Source organism: Notolepis coatsorum, assembly GCF_963971535.1.
Source record: "Notolepis coatsorum genome assembly, chromosome: 4".
NCBI lineage: Eukaryota > Metazoa > Chordata > Actinopteri > Aulopiformes > Paralepididae > Notolepis > Notolepis coatsorum.
In genome coordinates, this window is record NC_140168.1 from 3,888,825 (window position 1) to 3,911,876 (window position 23,052).

At 38.9% G+C, this 23,052-nt stretch overlaps 1 protein-coding gene across 1 annotated transcript in view; it reads right to left on the reverse strand.

The window, feature by feature from the left end:
• Positions 1–18,232, reverse strand: part of LOC311227596 (collagen alpha-1(XX) chain-like) — a 107,563-nt gene extending 89,331 nt beyond the window's left edge. The window contains 2 exon segments of the mRNA XM_084313316.1: positions 4,683–4,845; positions 18,138–18,232. Of these exon segments, the coding sequence (XP_084169442.1) occupies positions 4,683–4,839 (157 nt within the window). The 5' untranslated portion in view covers positions 4,840–4,845; positions 18,138–18,232.
• Positions 18,233–23,052: the final 4,820 nt, after the last annotated feature.

Consider the following 23,052-nt stretch of genomic DNA (forward strand, 5'->3'; position numbering starts at 1 on the left):
AGTAGAAGTTGAGTACTTTATTATCTAAAGATGGTAAGTTAGAGTGTTGTGTTCACTCATAGTTAAAGACAGTAGAAGTTGAGTACTTTATTATCTGAAGATTGTAGTTAGAGTGTTGTGTTCACTCATAGTTAAAGACAGTAGAGGTTGAGTACTTTATTATCTAAAGATGGTAAGTTAGAGTGTTGTGTTCATTCATAGTTAAAGACAGTAGAGGTTGAGTACTTTATTATCTAAAGATGGTAAGTTATAGTGTTGTGTTCCTTCATAGTTAAAGACAGTAGAGGTTGAGTACTTTATTATCTAAAGATGGTAAGTTAGAGTGTTGTGTTCACTCATAGTTAAAGACAGTAGAAGTTGAGTACTTTATTATCTAAAGATGGTAAGTTAGAGTGTTGTGTGTTCCTTCATAGTTAAAGACAGTAGAGGTTGAGTACTTTATTATCTAAAGATGGTAAGTTAGAGTGTTGTGTGTTCATTCATAGTTAAAGACAGTAGAGGTTGAGTACTTTATTATCTAAAGATGGTACGTTATAGTGTTGTGTTCCTTCATAGTTAAAGACAGTAGAGGTTGAGTACTTTATTATCTAAAGTTGGTAAGTTAGTGTTGTGTTCACTCATAGTTAAAGACAGTAGAGGTTGAGTACTTTATTATCTAAAGATGGTAAGTTAGAGTGTTGTGTTCATTCATTGTTAAAGACAGTAGAGGTTGAATACTTTATTATCTAAAGATGGTAAGTTATAGAGTGTTTGTTCCTTCATAGTTAAAGACAGTAGAGGTTGAGTACTTTATTATCTAAAGATGGTAAGTTAGAGTGTTGTGTTCCTTCATAGTTAAAGACAGTAGAGGTTGAGTACTTTATTATCTAAAGATGGTAAGTTAGAGTGTTGTGTTCATTCATAGTTAAAGACAGTAGAGGTTGAGTACTTTATTATCTAAAGATGGTAAGTTAGAGTGTTGTGTTCCTTCATAGTTAAAGACAGTAGAGGTTGAGTACTTTATTATCTAAAGATGGTAAGTTAGAGTGTTGTGTTCCTTCATAGTTAAAGACAGTAGAGGTTGAGTACTTTATTATCTAAAGATGGTAAGTTAGAGTGTTGTGTGTTCATTCATAGTTAAAGACAGTAGAGGTTGAGTACTTTATTATCTAAAGATGGTAAGTTAGAGTGTTGTGTTCCTTCATAGTTAAAGACAGTAGAGGTTGAGTACTTTATTATCTAAAGATGGTAAGTTAGAGTGTTGTGTGTTCCTTCATAGTTAAAGACAGTAGAGGTTGAGTACTTTATTATCTAAAGATGGTAAGTTAGAGTGTTGTGTGTTCATTCATAGTTAAAGACAGTAGAGGTTGAGTACTTTATTATCTAAAGATGGTAAGTTAGAGTGTTGTGTTCCTTCATAGTTAAAGACAGTAGAGGTTGAGTACTTTATTATCTAAAGATGGTAAGTTATAGTGTTGTGTTCACTCATAGTTAAAGACAGTAGAGGTTGAGTACTTTATTATCTAAAGATGGTAAGTTAGAGTGTTGTGTTCCTTCATAGTTAAAGACAGTAGAGGTTGAGTACTTTATTATCTAAAGATGGTAAGTTAGAGTGTTGTGTTCACTCATAGTTAAAGACAGTAGAAGTTGAGTACTTTATTATCTGAAGATGGTAAGTTAGAGTGTTGTGTTCCTTCATAGTTAAAGACAGTAGAGGTTGAGTACTTTATTATCTAAAGATGGTAAGTTAGAGTGTTGTGTGTTCATTCATAGTTAAAGACAGTAGAGGTTGAGTACTTTATTATCTAAAGATGGTAAGTTATAGTGTTGTGTTCCTTCATAGTTAAAGACAGTAGAAGTTGAGTACTTTATTATCTAAAGATGGTAAGTTAGAGTGTTGTGTTCACTCATAGTTAAAGACAGTAGAAGTTGAGTACTTTATTATCTGAAGATTGTAGTTAGAGTGTTGTGTTCACTCATAGTTAAAGACAGTAGAGGTTGAGTACTTTATTATCTAAAGATGGTAAGTTAGAGTGTTGTGTGTTCATTCATAGTTAAAGACAGTAGAGGTTGAGTACTTTATTATCTGAAGATGGTAAGTTAGAGTGTTGTGTTCCTTCATAGTTAAAGACAGTAGAAGTTGAGTACTTTATTATCTAAAGATGGTAAGTTAGAGTGTTGTGTTCACTCATAGTTAAAGACAGTAGAAGTTGAGTACTTTATTATCTGAAGATTGTAGTTAGAGTGTTGTGTTCACTCATAGTTAAAGACAGTAGAGGTTGAGTACTTTATTATCTAAAGATGGTAAGTTAGAGTGTTGTGTTCATTCATAGTTAAAGACAGTAGAGGTTGAGTACTTTATTATCTAAAGATGGTAAGTTATAGTGTTGTGTTCCTTCATAGTTAAAGACAGTAGAGGTTGAGTACTTTATTATCTAAAGATGGTAAGTTAGAGTGTTGTGTTCACTCATAGTTAAAGACAGTAGAAGTTGAGTACTTTATTATCTAAAGATGGTAAGTTAGAGTGTTGTGTGTTCCTTCATAGTTAAAGACAGTAGAGGTTGAGTACTTTATTATCTAAAGATGGTAAGTTAGAGTGTTGTGTGTTCATTCATAGTTAAAGACAGTAGAGGTTGAGTACTTTATTATCTAAAGATGGTACGTTATAGTGTTGTGTTCCTTCATAGTTAAAGACAGTAGAGGTTGAGTACTTTATTATCTAAAGATGGTAAGTTAGTGTTGTGTTCACTCATAGTTAAAGACAGTAGAGGTTGAGTACTTTATTATCTAAAGATGGTAAGTTAGAGTGTTGTGTTCATTCATTGTTAAAGACAGTAGAGGTTGAATACTTTATTATCTAAAGATGGTAAGTTATAGAGTGTTTGTTCCTTCATAGTTAAAGACAGTAGAGGTTGAGTACTTTATTATCTAAATATGGTAAGTTAGAGTGTTGTGTGTTCATTCATAGTTAAAGACAGTAGAAGTTGAGTACTTTATTATCTAAAGATGGTAAGTTAGAGTGTTGTGTTCCTTCATAGTTAAAGACAGTAGAGGTTGACCAAGTGATTAACTTCACAACTGCAAATAATATGGGCTGTCCAATAAATGTCAAAACAGACATATATTGTTCTTCACACACACACACACACACACACACACACACACACACGCACAACATATCACCCACCCCCTGATTGCGGGGGACAATAAAAAGCCCAGCTGTTTTGACATGCCACTAGCATACCAAGGACAGCTGACAGACTATAGCTACAACCTACCATTTGTTCGGGGAAGTGCCGACATTATATTGGTGACAATGAAATGGCTAAGTAGCTGTGGGAACACACTCTGTCCAACCATAATCCATGAACAGCAACTGCAACCCATATTAGGTTGGTATCGTTGCACATCAAGATTTTGACAATGAAAATCGGGAGCTAAACCAAACATACTAACACCACTATATGTCATATAGTCCACAAGCTTAAAGGATAACTCCACTATTTTGGGAAATTAGCTTATTTAACATCTTCCCTGGAGTTAGACAAGAAGATGCATACCTTTTTTGTCTCTGTGCGTGCATTTTAGCTTTGGGAATAGATGCTCCGTTAGCATAGCTTAGCTTCATCACTGGAAGTGAGGCAGGACAGTAGCCTTACAGTGCCTTACAGTGTATTGCAAGGTCTGACATTGACCAAACTTGATATGCATGACCTTGGTGGGCTCTAGGTCAACTCCTGAAAAGGGGGTCAATGTCAGACCTTGCAATCAAAAGTTAGGGGCGCACTGAAATTATGGCAAGGGTTATTAGCCCCCTAACTTTTGATTGCAAAGTCTGACATTGACCCCCTTTTCAGGAGTTGACCTAGAGCCCACCAAGGTCATGCATATCAAGTTTGGTCAATGTCAGACCTTGCAATACACTGTAAGGCACTGTAAGGCTACTGTCCTGCCTCACTTCCAGTGATGAAGCTAAGCTATGCTAACGGAGCATCTATTCCCAAAGCTAAAATGCACGCACAGAGACAAAAAAGGTATGCATCTTCTTGTCTAACTCCAGGGAAGATGTTAAATAAGCTAATTTCCCAAAATAGTGGAGTTATCCTTTAACGGTAGGGGTAATCGGAGCTGTATTCGCTGAGATAACAGCGTGTCCCCTATGTGTGATGTGGCTGTTTGGCTGTGATCGCTGATGAGGAAATAAGAGAATAGATTTTTCAGCTCGCGTCTATAGCGTGCACACGTACACACATACTATCGATAATCTAGCGTTTATTTGAAAAACGATTCATAAATAGGCCGAAAAATGACAACGTTTTTTGTGTATGCCAGAATATTCCAGTAAATGTCTTTTATCACGGAATCTTTATATTTTCCTTGAAAACGAGGGCTTTTCAAAATGCTATAAAACGAAAATGAACCGATAAAAAAAAAACAATCCGTTTCGACAATGACGACTGCAAACGAGTCCTTGATAAGCGACGGGGCAGATTAGACACATTAGCCATAATTTAAGACAGAGATTATGCGTTTAGGCATCCAACGATAAATAGTGCACGCCGCCACACTGGCAATCAAAGTGTTCGGTAGGCTGGCCTTGTTGTTGTTGTCACCTGGACCAGCAGCACACAATGCATCCTGGGAGGAGCATGTGTTTGTGATGAAGATGACGATGAAAGTGATGTATGTGTGAGGAGGGGTACCTTGGGCGTGAGACCCCGAGGCCAACAGCAGCACAGTGACGAGGAGGCAAGGCAGCATCAGGGAGAGAGATGGTGGTGGTGACGACGATGATGATGATGAAGATGATGAAGATGAAGAAAGGAGGTGAGGAGGCATGGAGGTGACTGAAGCCTGCATGGAGACCTGGAAGAAAATGGTACCGTTAGGGATGCTGGAATCGGTCTGGTTTATTATCCGAGGATAGGTATAATATATATTTTTTTTAAGTTTATTTTTATTTTTTATTGTTTTGGTTACTAACTTACTATACCATAATAAACATGACGGAATTGCAAAAATACAAAAGTTCTAACACTGAAATGACCATCAAACATTGTGTGTCTTGCAGTAGCGGCACGGTGGTGTAGTGGTTAACACTGTCGCCTCACAGCAAGAAGGTCCAGGGTTCGATTCCCGCTTGGGGACCAGGTTTCCATGATGCCAGTTACCCAGGTGGGGTATCTCCCAGGCCTTTCTGTGTGGAGTTTGCATGTTCTCCCCGTGCTCGCAAGGGTTTCCCCCCCGATAAGATAAACCCAATGGAAAAACATGCACAACAATAGATCGCTAACGCTGTGGCGTCCTTGACGAAGACGGACAGGAGCACTTGGATTGGTCCCCTGGCGCGGCTCACGTTGACGCCTGTCTGCTCCCGGCTGCCCTTGGGGGGGGGAGGACGACGGGATGGGTTAATCGCAGAGACAAATTGCATGCACGCATCGCATGTGTGCCGATTGATGACCTCGGAGCAGGTCCTAAATTATTATTATTATTATTAGAACGAGACCTTATCGGCCCTATTGAATGAAGTGATTGTGAACGATACTGTATACAGCCTACTACTACATGATACTGTATACAGCCTACTACTACACCATACTGTATACAGTCTACTACTACACCATACTGTATACAGTCTACTACTACACCATACTGTATACAGCCTACTACTACACGATACTGTATACAGCCTACTACTACACGATACTGTAAACAGCCTACTACTACACGATACTGTATACAGCCTACTACTACACGATACTGTATACAGCCTACTACTACACGATACTGTATACAGCCTACTACTACACGATACTGTATACAGCCTACTACTACACCATACTGTATACAGCCTACTACTACACCATACTGTATACAGCCTACTACTACACGATACTGTATACAGCCTACTACTACACGATACTGTATACAGCCTACTACTACACCATACTGTATACAGCCTACTACTACACGATACTGTATACAGCCTACTACTACACGATACTGTATACAGCCTACTACTACACGATACTGTATACAGCCTACTACTACACGATACTGTATACAGCCTACTACTACACGATACTGTATACAGCCTACTACTACACGATACTGTATACAGCCTACTACTACACGATACTGTATACAGCCTACTACTACACCATACTGTATACAGCCTACTACTACACGATACTGTATACAGCCTACTACTACACGATACTGTATACAGCCTACTACTACACGATACTGTATACAGCCTACTACTACACGATACTGTATACAGCCTACTACTACACGATACTGTATACAGCCTACTACTACACGATACTGTATACAGCCTACTACTACACGATACTGTATACAGCCTACTACTACACGATACTGTATACAGCCTACTACTACATGATACTGTATACAGCCTACTACTACACGATACTGTATACAGCCTAGTACTACACCATACTGTATACAGCCTACTACTACACGATACTGTATACAGCCTACTACTACACCATACTGTATACAGCCTACTACTACACCATACTGTATACAGCCTACTACTACACGATACTGTATACAGCCTACTACTACACGAAGGGCTACTGGCATAGAAGGAAGGCATCATTCGTCCGGCACTAAGATAAGGTTTAAATGTGCAGTGGAACTTGTACATTTTAAGGCTTTTTAGCCAAAGTAACTTTTATTGCTATCCTGGAGGGGGTATAGGTGACATACATAATATAATAATAATACACTTAATTTGTATAGCACCTTTCATACAGGAACTGCAGCTCAAAGTGCTTCACAGCAGTAAAAAAAAAAAAAAAAAAAAAAAAAAAGACAGGCATAAAATGAGCACAAAATTGGCAGATCAATGCATTGCAGACATTTACATTTAGTCATTTAGCTGACGCTTTTATCTAAAGTTCTGTACGACAAGTCATCAGGAAGGGCACAAATCTATCATAAAATAGATAGCAGAAAAATGGCCAATGTAAGGCAAAGCACATGGTTTTTCACATTAGGATGCAACATCCCAATAGGCCTCGTTGTTTACGGTTTGATTCTATGGCAGTTTTAAAATAGACAGTAATAAAAAGAGTAAAATAAAATAGACAGAGTAATATAGTGCAGTAGTGCAGTGCAGTAAAATAGTTAGTAAAAATAGAATAGACAGAGTAAAATGATGCAATAGTGCAGTGCAATAACATAGTTACAGTAGTAAAAATAGAATAGACAGAGTAAAATTGTGCAATAGTAATACAGTGCAATAAGATAATTGGTGGAAACTTCCCAATATACCTCTGGCATTTTGACAAGCATTATAATTCCCTTGTCATTGCATAACAGTGTCTCTCTGTTTCCCCTGTGCGCCAGACAGAGGGACAAGTATGTGAGAAACACAGAGAGAGGCATAGAGACTGTCAGACTTTTCCAACAATCGGGCAAGTAGATACATGCAAGTAGATCCTCTGATACGACACCTCCGGTGTGTCATGTGGAAAGGATGAGAGAGCGCTGGTCGCGCTGGGCGGCGTGTGCTCGACAGGCCGGAGGTGGCGTGTCCGGGTGACGTTACGTTGTTGCTATGAGTTTAGAGACTTTAGGAGGTATGTACTATATAGGCTGCGTTCACACTGCAGGCAAAATTCGGCCCGAATCAGAATTTTCCATTGTTTCATCAAGTTTTGTTTTATTTGTCACATATAAAGGTACATGTACATTACAGTGAAATGCTTGGTTCTGTGTGAGCCCCCTGAGATTGTGCTTCATACAGTAAAGTACGTAGCAGGGGTATAAAAAGTACCCGGAAATTATACTTAAGTGAAAGTATGGGTACCGTCTCAAAATGGTACTCAAGTAAAAGTCAGAATATCTGGCTAAAAACACACTTGAGTAAAAGTCAAAAGGTTTTTTTTGTTTATTCTTCTGATAGCAGGTGTTTAATCAAAGATACCCGCTTTCTAGTCTTGCACAAGGACCAATCAGCATCGGTATGGGCCGGTTAATTTTCCATTGATGGGGATTTGATTAAGTCACAAGCTAATGGACGTATTCAAAAGTGGCATTTTCAGCATGTACTGCAGAAATGACCTTTCCACGTGACTGTCTCTCTCAACACACTTGGACCTATTCACTTTCCCCTCAGAAACCTCAAAATGTGTCGCCGACTTTATTGACCTCTCACTCTCCCGATATTCCCTGAAGATTCCCGCTCTGATTGACCCTTTCAGCACCATGCAGTCCATGAGCTGCTCCCTTTCCTCCTTTCAGCACCACGCAGTCCATGAGCTGGTGAGGTTGCTGAGTAACCACCAGGCAGCTCTCTGCCAGGCAGCTGTCGCCCATTCCAGTTTGTCTTCTTTCCCAAACAATGATTTTATTCACAAAAAGGTCAAAACGTCGGGGAGGGATTCGTCCTGGCTCTCCTAAAGAGCACATCTGCCTACACATTCTAGTCTCAAGCCTCTCTTCCCTCCATGAAAAGTCCCCCTGGAATCCAATCAGGAATTCTCGTGGGACTGGTGCCGTTATATTAGTATTCAATTGGAATCTGTTGTATTTCCGAGGTCGTTCTTAAGGAATCTTAATCAGACAGTCCGATGGGCCTGTTGAAACTGAGCTAGGAGGGGGAGTTTGTTTTTTAAAAGATAGAGACTCAAGATTTTTCTTTAGAAGATTAAAAACCGATCCACAAATTTCAAATTTTGATCGATTCGTCCAGCTCTTGTGATATGATTAAAACTTTCTCAGGATCTAAGGAGCTATAAACAATGAATGGAAGCGGACAGTGCCGGTTAGCCTTCGGGGGAGGTGTTAGTTGGACAATGCCTAGGCTAACCGGCGCTGTCCGCTTCCATTCATTGTGCTAAGCTAGGCTAACGTGCAGCCAGATCGCTTTCTACTGAACGCACAGAGAGGAGACTGGTATCTATCTTCTTGTCTCTCTCTGTTGTTGTCTCTATGTTGGCGTGTTCCTTTAAGCGTTGTGTGATTCAGTTGCAGCCCACAGAGTGCTTGGTGTGGGCTGGTGGCGTGTTACTGTTGTGGGCTTCTGGTGCGTGGAGCGTGGGTGTTAATATTTACGGCCCTTGAGTGTGTAATTAGTCTCTGAAGCACCTGTACAGTGTCTCCGCCATAAAAGAGTTCCCGTGGGAACGATGTGACAGGGCATTTGTTGTTGTTGTTGTTGTTGTTGTTGTTGTTGTTGTTGTTGTTGTTGTTGTCGTCGTCATCATTGTGATCATAGTCGTCGTCATAGGAACAGTATTGGGGAAAACTATACTCAAATGTAACTGAAGTTTGTCAAACTAACACTACTTTGAAAAAGTAGCAGATGTATAAATAAGATAAGATAGTCCTTTATTGATCCCCTTGGGGGGAAATTCAGGCATCATAGCAGCAGCATGGGGGAGGGGAGGTGCAGGCATGAGGCATGGTAATAGTAGAAGACGTAAATATAGGCAATTGTGGTGATTAGACACAATTCACCCATGGAACTGTTGTTGGGAACTTTGGTTTTCGCACGGTCCACGGACGATATACGCTATTGCTATCCCGTTACCGGAGTTCAGTTAACACTTTAAGTGCCGAAAACGTGTTTAGGCGTCTTTCCTAGCCATGCTCAAGTTGCCGAGGACGCCGCAACTCGTCTTTAATATCAATATTTCAAAAATCTGTGATCGAAATCATATTTTTCCTCCGCAGCCCTGAGACACAGTGCTGGTCTCCTCTCAACCCTCTAGCGGTTCAAGGGCGCCATCTGGTGGCCGATCGGCAGATCGCCCAACAGGAAGTCACCCTTTGAACCGGTAGTACTCATCCAAATGTGGTCCGGCCACTCTCTATAGCTCCCGCGACTCCATCTTGAAACACTGGATAATAGATCGCTCGCCCTAACTCAATAAACAACGTTATTTGGACGTATATACTATTATACAACCTGGAAATGGATCGGATATTTCTACATCCCATAATAGGAATATTTCAGTTCCACGCTCATCGTCCAGCGGCGCGAGGAAGCCACGGTAAGATTCAGCGTTATTCTCTAACGTCTTCTTTACTAACTGCTATGATGAACATATGACCCACATTAGATGAATGGTATAACGTTGCCCACGGAATTATAAACGCCCCCTCGCCCATCCGGTCAACATCAGATGACGTGTAGTAACTTCTAGAAGTACCTCCAGTTGAAATTTATTATCTGGCACAGATCGCTATCAAACTGTATTTCATCATCAATATAATGCATTTGGAGCTATAAATCACGTTCTGGAGAAAGCTGCAGAAAAAGATAAAAACATACTTATACTTTAGACCATATTTTAGTATGAATATGTGAATGAAAAAGTTTAACGTTCATACACCCTGAACAACACATATAGGACATTGGATGGGCCCTAATAATGGGAATCTAGCAATAGAATTTAAAAAGTTATAGCCCTGCAAAGAAGGGGAACTTCTCCATAGACAAATAGAGCTGGCAAGGGATGGTATATCATGAAGTTAACCTTCGGCAGTTAAAGTGTTAAGCTAGTAACGAGACGGGGTGTATGTCGTGTTTTCCAATGCACGTTAAATATTCAAACTTCTCTTTTGAGACTCCGCCTCAGACTCCTATCCTTCGGCACTACACAATACAATTGTAAAAAAGTTAAAAATAAGCACAAACCAGTGTATGAATCCCAGTGTCGGTGGCGACCACACTCCCACGCAGAGCGGCTGCCTCTCCTACACCCCCGATCGTCTCACACGCAGACAGACAACAGTGAACCGCTGTGCGACTCTGAGCGGGGAGCGTGAGCGCTGACCCCCGAGGACACGGACGCTGAACTCACACACGCTGCCGCCGCTGAGGAAACGTATCATTTTGTCATCGGTGCCTGTCTAGACCTGTTTCTCTGAAGACCTCGGTGCTACCTACCTACACACACACACACGGTTCTCATTCAAAACACACTGTGTCGTTTTTCAAAAGTGCACGTTTTGTTGTCCGTCGTTCTGGTTGGTTTAGTTTATAGTTGATTTAGTTTTGATTTGGGGATTTGACATGATGTGAAGAAGGAGGTGTTCTGTGCTTCGGTTCGTCTGGTTACAGTTGTGCTACACAGTTCAACATAGTTCACATTACTGAATAAAACAGTGAAAACCGTTGCAACACTTCTGTTTAGTGGGTCGTCACCATAGTTTAACAACGGCAAGGCCTTCTAGAAAGAAGATATTTAAACCATGGAAATAGAATGGATGAAACGATTACAATTTAAGATTAGATTAGATTCAAATGTATTGTCATCATGCAGCACAAGTACAACGAAAGAAAGTTTGGACGTCCAACCAGAGTGCAAATGTAGCAGTAAAGTGCAACAGCCATATACAATGTACAGGTGATTAAACTGGGTACAAAATATACAAATTAGTACTAATGAGTGTAGTGCTAATCACATTTAGTACATTTACATTTACATTTTTGTCATTTAGCTGACTTACAAGTTTTGTACAACAAGACAGCAGGAAGGGCACAACTCTATCAGCTGAGTAACAATGTTCATCAAAGTGTTGAGTGCTATATAATAAATAGTGTGACAGTGTGACTACTACTGGCCAGCAGCGTACTAGTAAGAGTAGCCGGATATGTACAGATATAGATATAGTAAAGGACTATGTGCAGGTAAGTACAGGCAGGTGAGGATAGGTTTATATGAAGTGAGAATATATATATATGGTATATATACAGCATTATTGTACATGCTATCATACAGGGCTATGGGTTATATGCATGCAGATGTACAAGCAAGTATATGTAAGGGATAATGTATAGCTACGAGGTCATTGTCGCAAAATAATTGACCGACACTGCGTTCTGGAACACCGAGGCGCAGCCGAGGTGTTCTAAACGCAGTGAAGGTCAATTATTTTGCGACAATGACCGAGTATAGCTATACATTATCCCGCTTATTACAGGGCTAACTTACTAAGTAACAATATACGTAATTCATTTTACACCGTCGACAAGACGAGATCAAATGCAGACACGGTTGTTCTGTCGCTCCTCTGTCGTCGCCGGCAGGTGTGTGGACTTGATTGCACCTGATGTAGTGCAGCTGTAGTGCATAATGGTAAAGCTTAGCTTTCGTGACTGCGATCAAAATGCTTGATTGTGATTGGTCAATAGCGCTCTGTTGCCCCTAACAGCGGTCATTATTGCGCGTTGCCCCTGACAGCGGTGAATTACCGAGAAATAATTGACCGCTGTCAGGGGCAACCGAGCGCTATTGACCAATCACAATCAAGCATTTTGGCGAATGTTAAAACGCCATGTAATAAAGAGGGGTTATATGCAGGTATATTCAGACAAATATGGGTGTGTATGTATATATGCGGTAAATATAAAGATATAAAATGTAAATATACTGTATATACAGCACTGTTGTACATGGTATCATACCGAGTATATGGGTAGACAGTGAAAGCAGTAGGTACTAGGGTTGGGTACAGAACCTGGTACTTTTAAGGGTACCGGCCGAATTACATTGGTACTACAGAGTACCGATTCACGCTACAATCGTACCAAATTTCGGTACCTTTTCATGTTTAGTATAAGAGTTTAATATTATGCTAGAAAAGAAAGAATTATCTGAAATATTCTAAAATCATTAAGTCTGCTATAAGCCATTATCCCTTTGTGTGTGATTATTATTTTCTCACAGTAGTGTGTACAGTATATATAAAGTGTGTATGTGTGTTTGGCTAAAGTGTATAGAAAACACAGTACTGTGCAAAAGTCTTAGGCACCCAAGAGCTTTTATATAAATTGCCTTACAGTAGATTTTTTATATTTTTGTTATTCATTTTATTATAATTTTTTTGTATTAGTGTCAGTAGACTTAGTAAATTTTTTGAAACCTTTCATTTAATAATTTTTGAAAGCATCTTCATGGTTTAATGTAAACATATGTTGCAGGGACTATTATAATCATCATATTGGCGTGACTGTATGCATCAAAGGGTTAAATCAAGCATTTTTAAGTGCTTTAGAGGAAATGTCAAAACATTGCGATATATATCGTGTATCGTGATATAGCCAAAAATATCGCGATATCATTTAGAGGCCGTATCGCCCAGCCCTAGTTTGAACCCAGGACCTTCTTGCTGTGAGGCAACAGTGCTAACCACTGCTGGGGTTTGAACCCAGGACCTTCTTGCTGTGAGGCAACAGTGCTAACCACTGCTGGGGTTTGAACCCAGGACCTTCTTGCTGTGAGGCAACAGTGCTAACCACTGCTGGGGTTTGAACCCAGGACCTTCTTGCTGTGAGGCAACAGTGCTAACCACTGCTGGGGTTTGAACCCAGGACCTTCTTGCTGTGAGGCAACAGTGCTAACCACTGCTGGGGTTTGAACCCAGGACCTTCTTGCTGTGAGGCAACAGTGCTAACCACTGCTGGGGTTTGAACCCATGACCTTCTTGCTGTGAGGCAACAGTGCTAACCACTGCTGGGGTTTGAACCCAGGACCTTCTTGCTGTGAGGCAACAGTGCTAACCACTGCTGGTGTTTGAACTCATGACCTTCTTGCTGTGAGGCAACAGTGCTAACCACTGCTGGGGTTTGAACCCATGACCTTCTTGCTGTGAGGCAACAGTGCTAACCACTGCTGGGGTTTGAACCCATGACCTTCTTGCTGTGAGGCAACAGTGCTAACCACTGCTGGGGTTTGAACCCAGGACCTTCTTGCTATGAGGCAACAGTGCTAACCACTGCTGGGGTTTGAACCCATGACCTTCTTGCTGTGAGGCAACAGTGCTAACCACTGCTGGGGTTTGAACCCAGGACCTTCTTGCTGTGAGGCAACACTAACCACTGCTGGGGTTTGAACCCAGGACCTTCTTGCTGTGAGGCAACACTAACCACTGCTGGGGTTTGAACCCAGGACCTTCTTGCTGTGAGACAGTGGTGCTAAGTGCTAAGTGCTAACCACTGTGCCGGCCTATTATTAGTATAGTATAACTTCACAGTATCTAAGGTTGCACCGATATGGGTTTTTGAGGCTGATCACAACATGCAATCTTTTCCTACCCATATCAGCCGATAGTCCGATACCGATTACCTATACGATTGTTCAACACATATATATATAAATATAAATATAAACATAAATGCCTCTACAAAAAGAAATATTATGAAAAAATAAACAAGTTGCACAACTTTGAATAAAGTTGTTCACAAGTTCACGTGAAATCACTACCTGCACTCCAATAAACGGCAGGTCGTCAAGCCAGGTGTTGTAGAATGACGATGACATTATAGGACAACAATGTGTAACTCCTGGATGGATACCTATTGTTCATCATATCACAATCCACGGACCGTCTGGAGATGTATTCTCTTATAGAGCTCTACTGGTAGGAACTGGCACATTTCATATTATAAACCTGCGACATGAAGGTAAAGTGTCTGCATTTCACATTATAAACCTGCGACATGAAGGTAAAGTGTCTGCATTTCACATTATAAACCTGCGACATGAAGGTAAAGTGTCTGCATTTCACATTATAAACCTGCGACATGAAGGTAAAGTGTCTGCATTTCACATTATAAACCTGCGACATGAAGGTAAAGTGTCTGCATTTCACATTATAAACCTGCGACATGAAGGTAAAGTGTCTGCATTTCACGCAGGGACCGAAATTAGAGAGCGCCACCCGCCATTTGCGCTCAGTTTTTACGTTTGGCGTCTCCCACTGAGACGTCTGAGCGCCGTGTGACGGGCTATCAAATAGTCATGTGAAAACCGAAAATCATGATCCAATTCTTTAGCGGAGTTCTCACTCGCTGTCTCAGCACAGACATGCAGCGCGCACCGCGCACTGCTGCTGCTACCCCCTCCCCACCTGTTTCTGTAACTATGTAACGTTAGTTAGCACTGCTGCTGCTGCTAATGCCTGCATGTAAACAGAGGCTATTGCCTCACCGTGACGTTAGTCTAGTCAGTGTGGGACCTTCGTGAGATAACGTTAGCTACCGTTACAAAATGACCCAGTCAACTATTCACTTAGTTTAATACACGAGGCATTGTGTAACGTTATCCAGCCGGCTAGCTACGGATGGCTCCCGACATCAACAAATCCTCCAGCAATAGTCCAGTGCATAATACCTCCGTTGGCTAGGTAACTAGTCACTACGAAATGTCGCAGTAAACTAAATAGTTCACTGAGGCGTTGTCCCAACGCCATCCAGCAGTAGCTACAGATAGCTCTTGGCATCAATGTTCTACAACAACATGCGTATTCGAGTCCCTGGTTTACATCGCATGAGTGAGGGCTGCTGACTAGGGTCCAGGTGCAGCGCCGGAGAATTCTTTTGCATGCTGAATGTAGCGTTTAGGGTCCAGCTGCACCCCCGGAGAATCCTTGCTGGAGCTGGAGGCCACTCGAGTATACACACAGACAGTGGAGCTGTTTGCAGACAGCGAGGTGTTGATGTCTCGCAGATAACACAATCACAAGTATGATTATATAATATATATATTCTATTAAAAAAAATATCTATATAAAATAATAATAAAAAAAAAATTTATCAAAAGAAAGTTGGCGGGTAAGAAATATGCTTGGCGGGTAGATTCTTCCCATCTACCCGCCACTGGCCGGTGAGTCAAAAAGTTAATTTCGCTCCCTGATTTCACGTTATAAACCTGCGACATGAAGGTAAAGTGTCTGCATTTCACATTATAAACCTGCGACATGAAGGTAAAGTGTCTGCATTTCACATTATAAACCTGCGACATGAAGGTAAAGTGTCTGCATTTCACATTATAAACCTGCGACATGAAGGTAAAGTGTCTGCATTTCACATTATAAACCTGCGACATGAAGGTAACGTGTCTGCATTTCACCTTATAAACCCTGATTGTTGATTGATTGATTGATTGAAAACTTTATTAACAGATTGCAGAATGGGTTACAGTACAGTACGGCTCAATACACACAATTGTTAAGGGGATGCAGACCAGAGAAAGACTTTCGTCCTGTTTACATCAGGGTCCCCCATTTTCAATTCATCATAACATGACATACATGGCATACAGATAGACAGTACTGCTACATCTATACATTATAAACCTGCGACATGAAGGTAAAGTGTCTGCATTTCGAGAGAGAGAGAGTTTCTACACTGTATGCCTCATACTATACATATCAATGTAAAAAAACGAAACAACCCCCCCCCCCACTAACCTTCTGTCCTGCACTCTTCCTACTATATATATATATACATGTATCCACTATATACATGTATCCACTACTATGTATATAATTATATATGTATCCACTACTATATATATATACATGTATCCACTATATACATGTATCCACTACTATGTATATAATTATATATGTATCCACTACTATATATATACATGTATCCACTACTATATATATATACATGTATCCACTACTATATATATACATGTATCCACTACTATATATATATATATACATGTATCCACTACTATATATATATATACATGTATTCACTACTATATATATATACATGTATCCACTACTATATATATACATGTATCCACTACTATATATATATATATATACATGTATCCACTACTATATATATATATATATATATATATATACATGTATCCACTACTATATATATATATATATATATATATATATATATATATATATATATATATATATATATATATATATATACATGTATCCACTACTATATATATATATATATACATGTATCCACTACTATATATATATATACATGTATCCACTACTATATATATATACATGTATCCACTACTATATATATATATATACATGTATCCACTACTATATATATATACATGTATCCACTACTATATATATATATACATGTATCCACTACTATATATATATACATGTATCCACTACTATATATATATACATGTATCCACTACTATATATATACATGTATCCACTACTATATATATATACATGTATCCACTACTATATATATATATATACATGTATCCACTACTATATATATATACATGTATCCACTACTATATATATATACATGTATCCACTACTATATATATATACATGTATCCACTACTATATATATATACATGTATCCACTACTATATATATATATACATGTATCCACTACTATATATATATATATACATGTATCCACTACTATATATATATACATGTATCCACTACTATATATATATACATGTATCCACTACTATATATATATACATGTATCCACTACTATATATATATATATACATGTATCCACTACTATATATATATACATGTATCCACTACTATATATATATACATGTATCCACTACTATATATATATATATACATGTATCCACTACTATATACATGTATCCACTACTATATATATACATGTATCCACTACTATATATATATACATGTATCCACTACTATATATATATACATGTATCCACTACTATATATATATATATACATGTATCCACTACTATATATATACATGTATCCACTACTATATATATATATATACATGTATCCACTACTATATATATATACATGTATCCACTACTATACACTCAACACTGCAGCACTTTGATGAACATTGTTACTCAGCTGAAAGAGTTCACTTGTACAGTTCCTTCCTGCTGACTTGTCGTAAGTCGCTTTGGATGAAAAGCGTTCAGCAGCTCAGATTCAGATTCAGAGTTTTTATTTGCCACATGGAAGCAATACAAATCATACAGTTTTCATACAAAATCATAAATACTGTTCTACCATGGGCAAAAGGAGCAGGAAGAAGAATAAATCTTATGGTTACCTGCCCCCTATTCTTAACTAAAACAAGTATCAGTATCAGTTTCATTTGTTCATTTCAAACCATACAACCTATACAACAAGACAAGACAACCATAAAACAGCACTACACCCACCCACCACAAAACAATAGACAACAACAGCAACAACAGACACCATCCATGGTCGCCGAAAAGTGGGATGGAAGAAGCCAAGCCTGTGAACTTCCATTCCCCACAGCTAAATGACTAAATGTAAATGTAACTTTTAAATCAAATGCATTAATAAAAATGCACACAGAGACGGACAGGTGTGAGGTGAGGGTTTACCTGGTTGCTTGGCGTGCCTGCGTCCTGCAGGTTAGAGTTTGAGGTGAGACTGTCCAAGCATTCCAGAGGAGGAGGAGGGATGGCGACGCGCAGAGTTCCACCGAGCACTGAGTGACTGAAGCTCCTCTCTCTCCTCCCTCTCTCTCTCCTCCCTCTCTCCTCTCTCCTCCCTCTCTCCTCCCTCTCTCCTCCCTCTCTCCTCTCTCCTCCCTCTCTCTCTAAACGGCCAGCGGCGCTCTCAGGACCGCTCAGCAGCGCCACCCACCCAATGGCTGAATTGGAGTATTGCACTGTGCGGGCACAGTGCGAGGCCAGATATCTTGAATGAATGCGTTTATTTAAACTTGAATTAACAGATTGCAGAATGGGTACAGTACAGTACAGTACAGCTCAATACACACAATTGTTAAGGGGATGCAGACCAGAGAAAGACTTTCGTCTGGTTTACATCAGGGTCCCCCATTTTCAATTCATAATGACATGATTGATTGATTGATTGATTGATTGATTGATTGATTGATTGATTGATTGATTGATTGATTGATTGAAAACTTTATTAACAGATTGCAGAATGGGTACAATACAGTACAGCTCAATACACACAATTGTTAAGGGGATGCAGACCAGAGAAAGACTTTCGTCTTGTTTACATCAGGGTCCCCCATTTTCAATTCATAATGACATTTATGACATACTCAATATACAGATATAAAAATCGAATCTAATCAAGTAATCATCTAATCTAAACTAATCATGACATTTATGACATACATATATGCAGTACTGTTACATTTGTGACATACAAGATATGAAAATATACAGTACTGTTAAACAGAGATCCTAGTAAATATATACAAGGGGGAGGGAACTGTACATTGAGGGGACCCTGATGTAAACAAGACGGAAGTCTTTCTCTGGTCTGCATCCCCCCAACAATTGTGTGTATTGAGCCGTACTGCAGATTTTGACAACAAAATTAACAATATGATGCCGCAAGTTCTGTTATATTTCAATTGCCTTACTTATTTACATAAATATAAGGTAACGCTATACTTTTGCTATATGCTATATACACTACAGTCTATGTCATGTGGTGGGTACGTATGATGGTAATTAAGGAATGGTGAATATTATGTTTAATGTAAATATGTGTATACTGGATATGAACAGCAGTATTGTACAGCCAGCAATATTATACATTATTATACATGACTATTCTATGCAAGTAGGCTATGTCTAAGCTATTTTACAATAACATACACAAACTGCTTGTTTGTTTTTTAATCTGTTTATTACTTGTTTTTTATTATTATTTATTTTCAATTTATGTTCGAAATAAACAAACTCATTCATTCAAGATATTGTGTGAGCAAAAGTATAGTTACTGGCTGTACAATACTGCTGTAGGCCTATAATACTGCTGTTCATATCCACTATACACATATTTACATTAAACATAATATTCACCATTCCTTAACCATCATACGTACCCACCACATGACATAGATTGTAGTGTATAGCATATAGCAAAAATATACCTTATATTTATGTAAATAAGTAAGGCAATTGAAATATAACAGAACTGGCGGCATCATATTGTTAATTTTGTTGTCAAAATCTGCACTACTAGAGACAGAGTCTCTAAGAGAGTATACATTTGAGGGGGAAGAAACTGTACATTGGGGGGGGGGGGGGGGGGGGGGGGTTGGATATTTACAGGGGCCAGTTTCTAACGAGCCTCTCGGGAAGCTTGAATAGATTCAAATGTATTGTTTTGTTATCATAAAGCACGACGAGTACAGTACAACGAAAATAAGTTTGGCATCCAACCAGAGTGCAAATGTAACAGTAAAGTGCAACAGCAATATATACAATGTACAGGTGATTAAACTGGATATACAATATATAAATGAGTACTACTGAGCAATAGTGCTAATCAGATATGCTAATCAGTATCAAAGTCAACTTTATTGTCAGTTTTCCATTTGTGCAAGACATACAGCACATTTTAATTTCTTTCCCCCCTTCCCATGGTGTATATAATAAAAGATCTAGACAATATAAATATAACGTAACATATCGGACACAATATACAACACACTATATACAGGACTATGTACAATATAAACAGTAGCTAAAATTAAATGAACGAATGATGAGTACAGAGTTGCAGTATTAATATGTACAGACACTATGGTAGTAAGTAAGTCATGGCCAGCAGCGTAACTAGTAAGAGTAGGTAAGGGATACAGTATGTACAGATATAGATATAGTATTAATATGTACAGTGATACAGGTATAAAGACACTATGGTAGTAAGTAAGTCATACTGGCCAGCAGTGTAACTAGTAAGAGTAGGTAAGGGATATGTACCGATATAGATATAGTATCTACAGATATGTAAAAAGGATTACAGGTGTGTACACAGATGTGGATAGATATATAAACACAGTAAGAATACATATATATATATATATATATATATATATATATATATATATATATATATATATATATATATATATATATATATATATATATATATATATATATATATATATATAATACGTACAGCATTATTGTACATGCTATCATGTAGAGTTGTATGGGTTACATGCAGGTGTATAAGTGGTATATTCAGACAGATGTGGATATCTATATTAATATAATTTTTTTTTAGAGCTGCTTCTAATCCGCGCAAAATCACTCCACCATGCTGATGGTTTGATGGTGAAATTGAAAAAAAAATGGTTTCTAGCAACGACCACAGTTGAGAATAATAGACGTGTTATGCTAGAAAGTTGACATTTGCTTGTGATTGGCTGAAAACACGCGGCCTGGGGGCGGGGCTGCATCCTGGGCACCACATGAGCCCTTTCACTGCCACACTACCAAACGGTTAACCCTTTCACTGCGACAATACAGAAGGTTAACCCTTTTACTGCCGCACAACAAAGGGTTAACCCTTTCACTACAGAAGGTTAACCCTTTACCATCACACTACAGACGGTTAACCTTTCACTATACCACTACAGAATGAATGAATGAATGAAAACTTTATTTAACAGATTGCAGAATGGGTACAATACAGTACGGCTCAATACATACAATTGTTAAGGGGATGCAGACCTGAGAAAGACGTTTGTCTTGTTTCCATCAGGGTCCCCCATTTTCAATTCATATAGACATAGACATTTAACCGTCTGTAGTAAAGGGTTAACCTTCTGTAGTGTGGTAGTAAAGGGTTAACCTTCTGCAGTGTGGTAGTGAAAGGGTTAAAGCGCCTGTGTTTCCACTGAACTCTCAGAGATGAGGGGGGGGGGGGGGGGGGTACGTGTCTCGCGTGCATGTCAACAGATATCTGAGTGCAGCATCTGGGTAATGATGATAACATAACCAGTGCTACAAAACCATCCTTGAGAAACAATCAGACAATGAAAAAATTACCCTTTTGCCCCGCCCCTCCAAATAGCAACAGGAAAGAAATGTAAAGCATGACTTCATCCCTAATGTGAATCTCAAGTTTTACATAATGCTTCTTTTTCCAATAATCTAGGTAGGATAATACTGCAGGGATTTCCCGATAGCGTGCCCATGGGCTCGTAAAACTACTCAGATACTACTACTCAGTGCCATGTTTGTTTAGAAAAACACAACATTTTATGTTAAAAACGTTATTATATTATTATATTGCCCTTCCCAACCATATCCGTCATGCAGACACCCTTTCATCGTTCAAACAAACCCTCAAACCCCACCTTTTTACCCTTGCTTTCGTTTCGACCCATGAACTCCTTCCTCTCTCACATTTTTATTAATTTTCTCCCCGCTCTACTAAAACTGTCAAGGTCAACGTCAACTTTATTCATATAGCACATTTAAAATCAACCGAGGTTGCGCCAAAGTGCTGTACAATAACAAAAACAGAAATACTAAAAGAAATACAAAATACAGTGTACACACACAAAGTCATAAAAACTACAATACAATTTTTAAAACAATCACGACACGACCAGAGGATGTGTGGCTAATTACCGAGCCTCGGAACGCCAATAAGAACAGGTGAGTCTTCAGCTGTGTTTTAAAACCCTGTAGGGTCTGGTGGGCAGCAGACCTCATGTGCAGCGGAAGACTGTTCCATAACTTAGGGGGCAGCAGCCACCGCAGAAGCTCGACCACCTTTAGTCTTTAGCCCGGACCTCGGGGCGTCCAAGAGCAGTTTATTTTCTGACCTCAGTGCTGTAATGTATTGCATTGTTTTGTTAAAGCGCCTTTGAGCATTTGGAAAAGCGCTACATAAATCTGATGTATTATTATATTATTTATTTTAACTTAAAATATCAGCAACAGCATATATATATATATATTTATATTTAATTTGTTACAGTCAGAAAGTGAGGAACATCTGATGAAAATAAAACATGTCTTCAAAGTCATTGTTAGAACTGTAATGGTATTATTAAGTACTCATATCTGTGTCAGCATCAAGTAGTACCCACTTGTACTGTACCCACTTGTACTGTACCCACTTGTACTGTACCCACTTGTACTGGGTCTGAATAGAAAGTGGTATCAAGACATCCCTAGTAGCATGTATTTTCAGCAGTGGTTCTGGAACTGGCCACAAGAGGCCACTGAAGAGCAGCTATTCTACTAGGAGCACTAGTCAGTTCACACACCACAGTAGAGTGCCCGTATGTTTAGATTCGATTCGATTGTACTTTATTGTCATTATATTTGCATACGAGATTTGGGACACAAATTTTAAGGTGCAGTAATATAATCACACAAGTAATAAAATAGAAACATAAAATACTATACAGAAACATTAAATACTATACAAGAACATAAAATACTATACAGAAACATTAAATACTAGTTTCACGTTTCTTTATTAGTTGTCATACAGAAATAC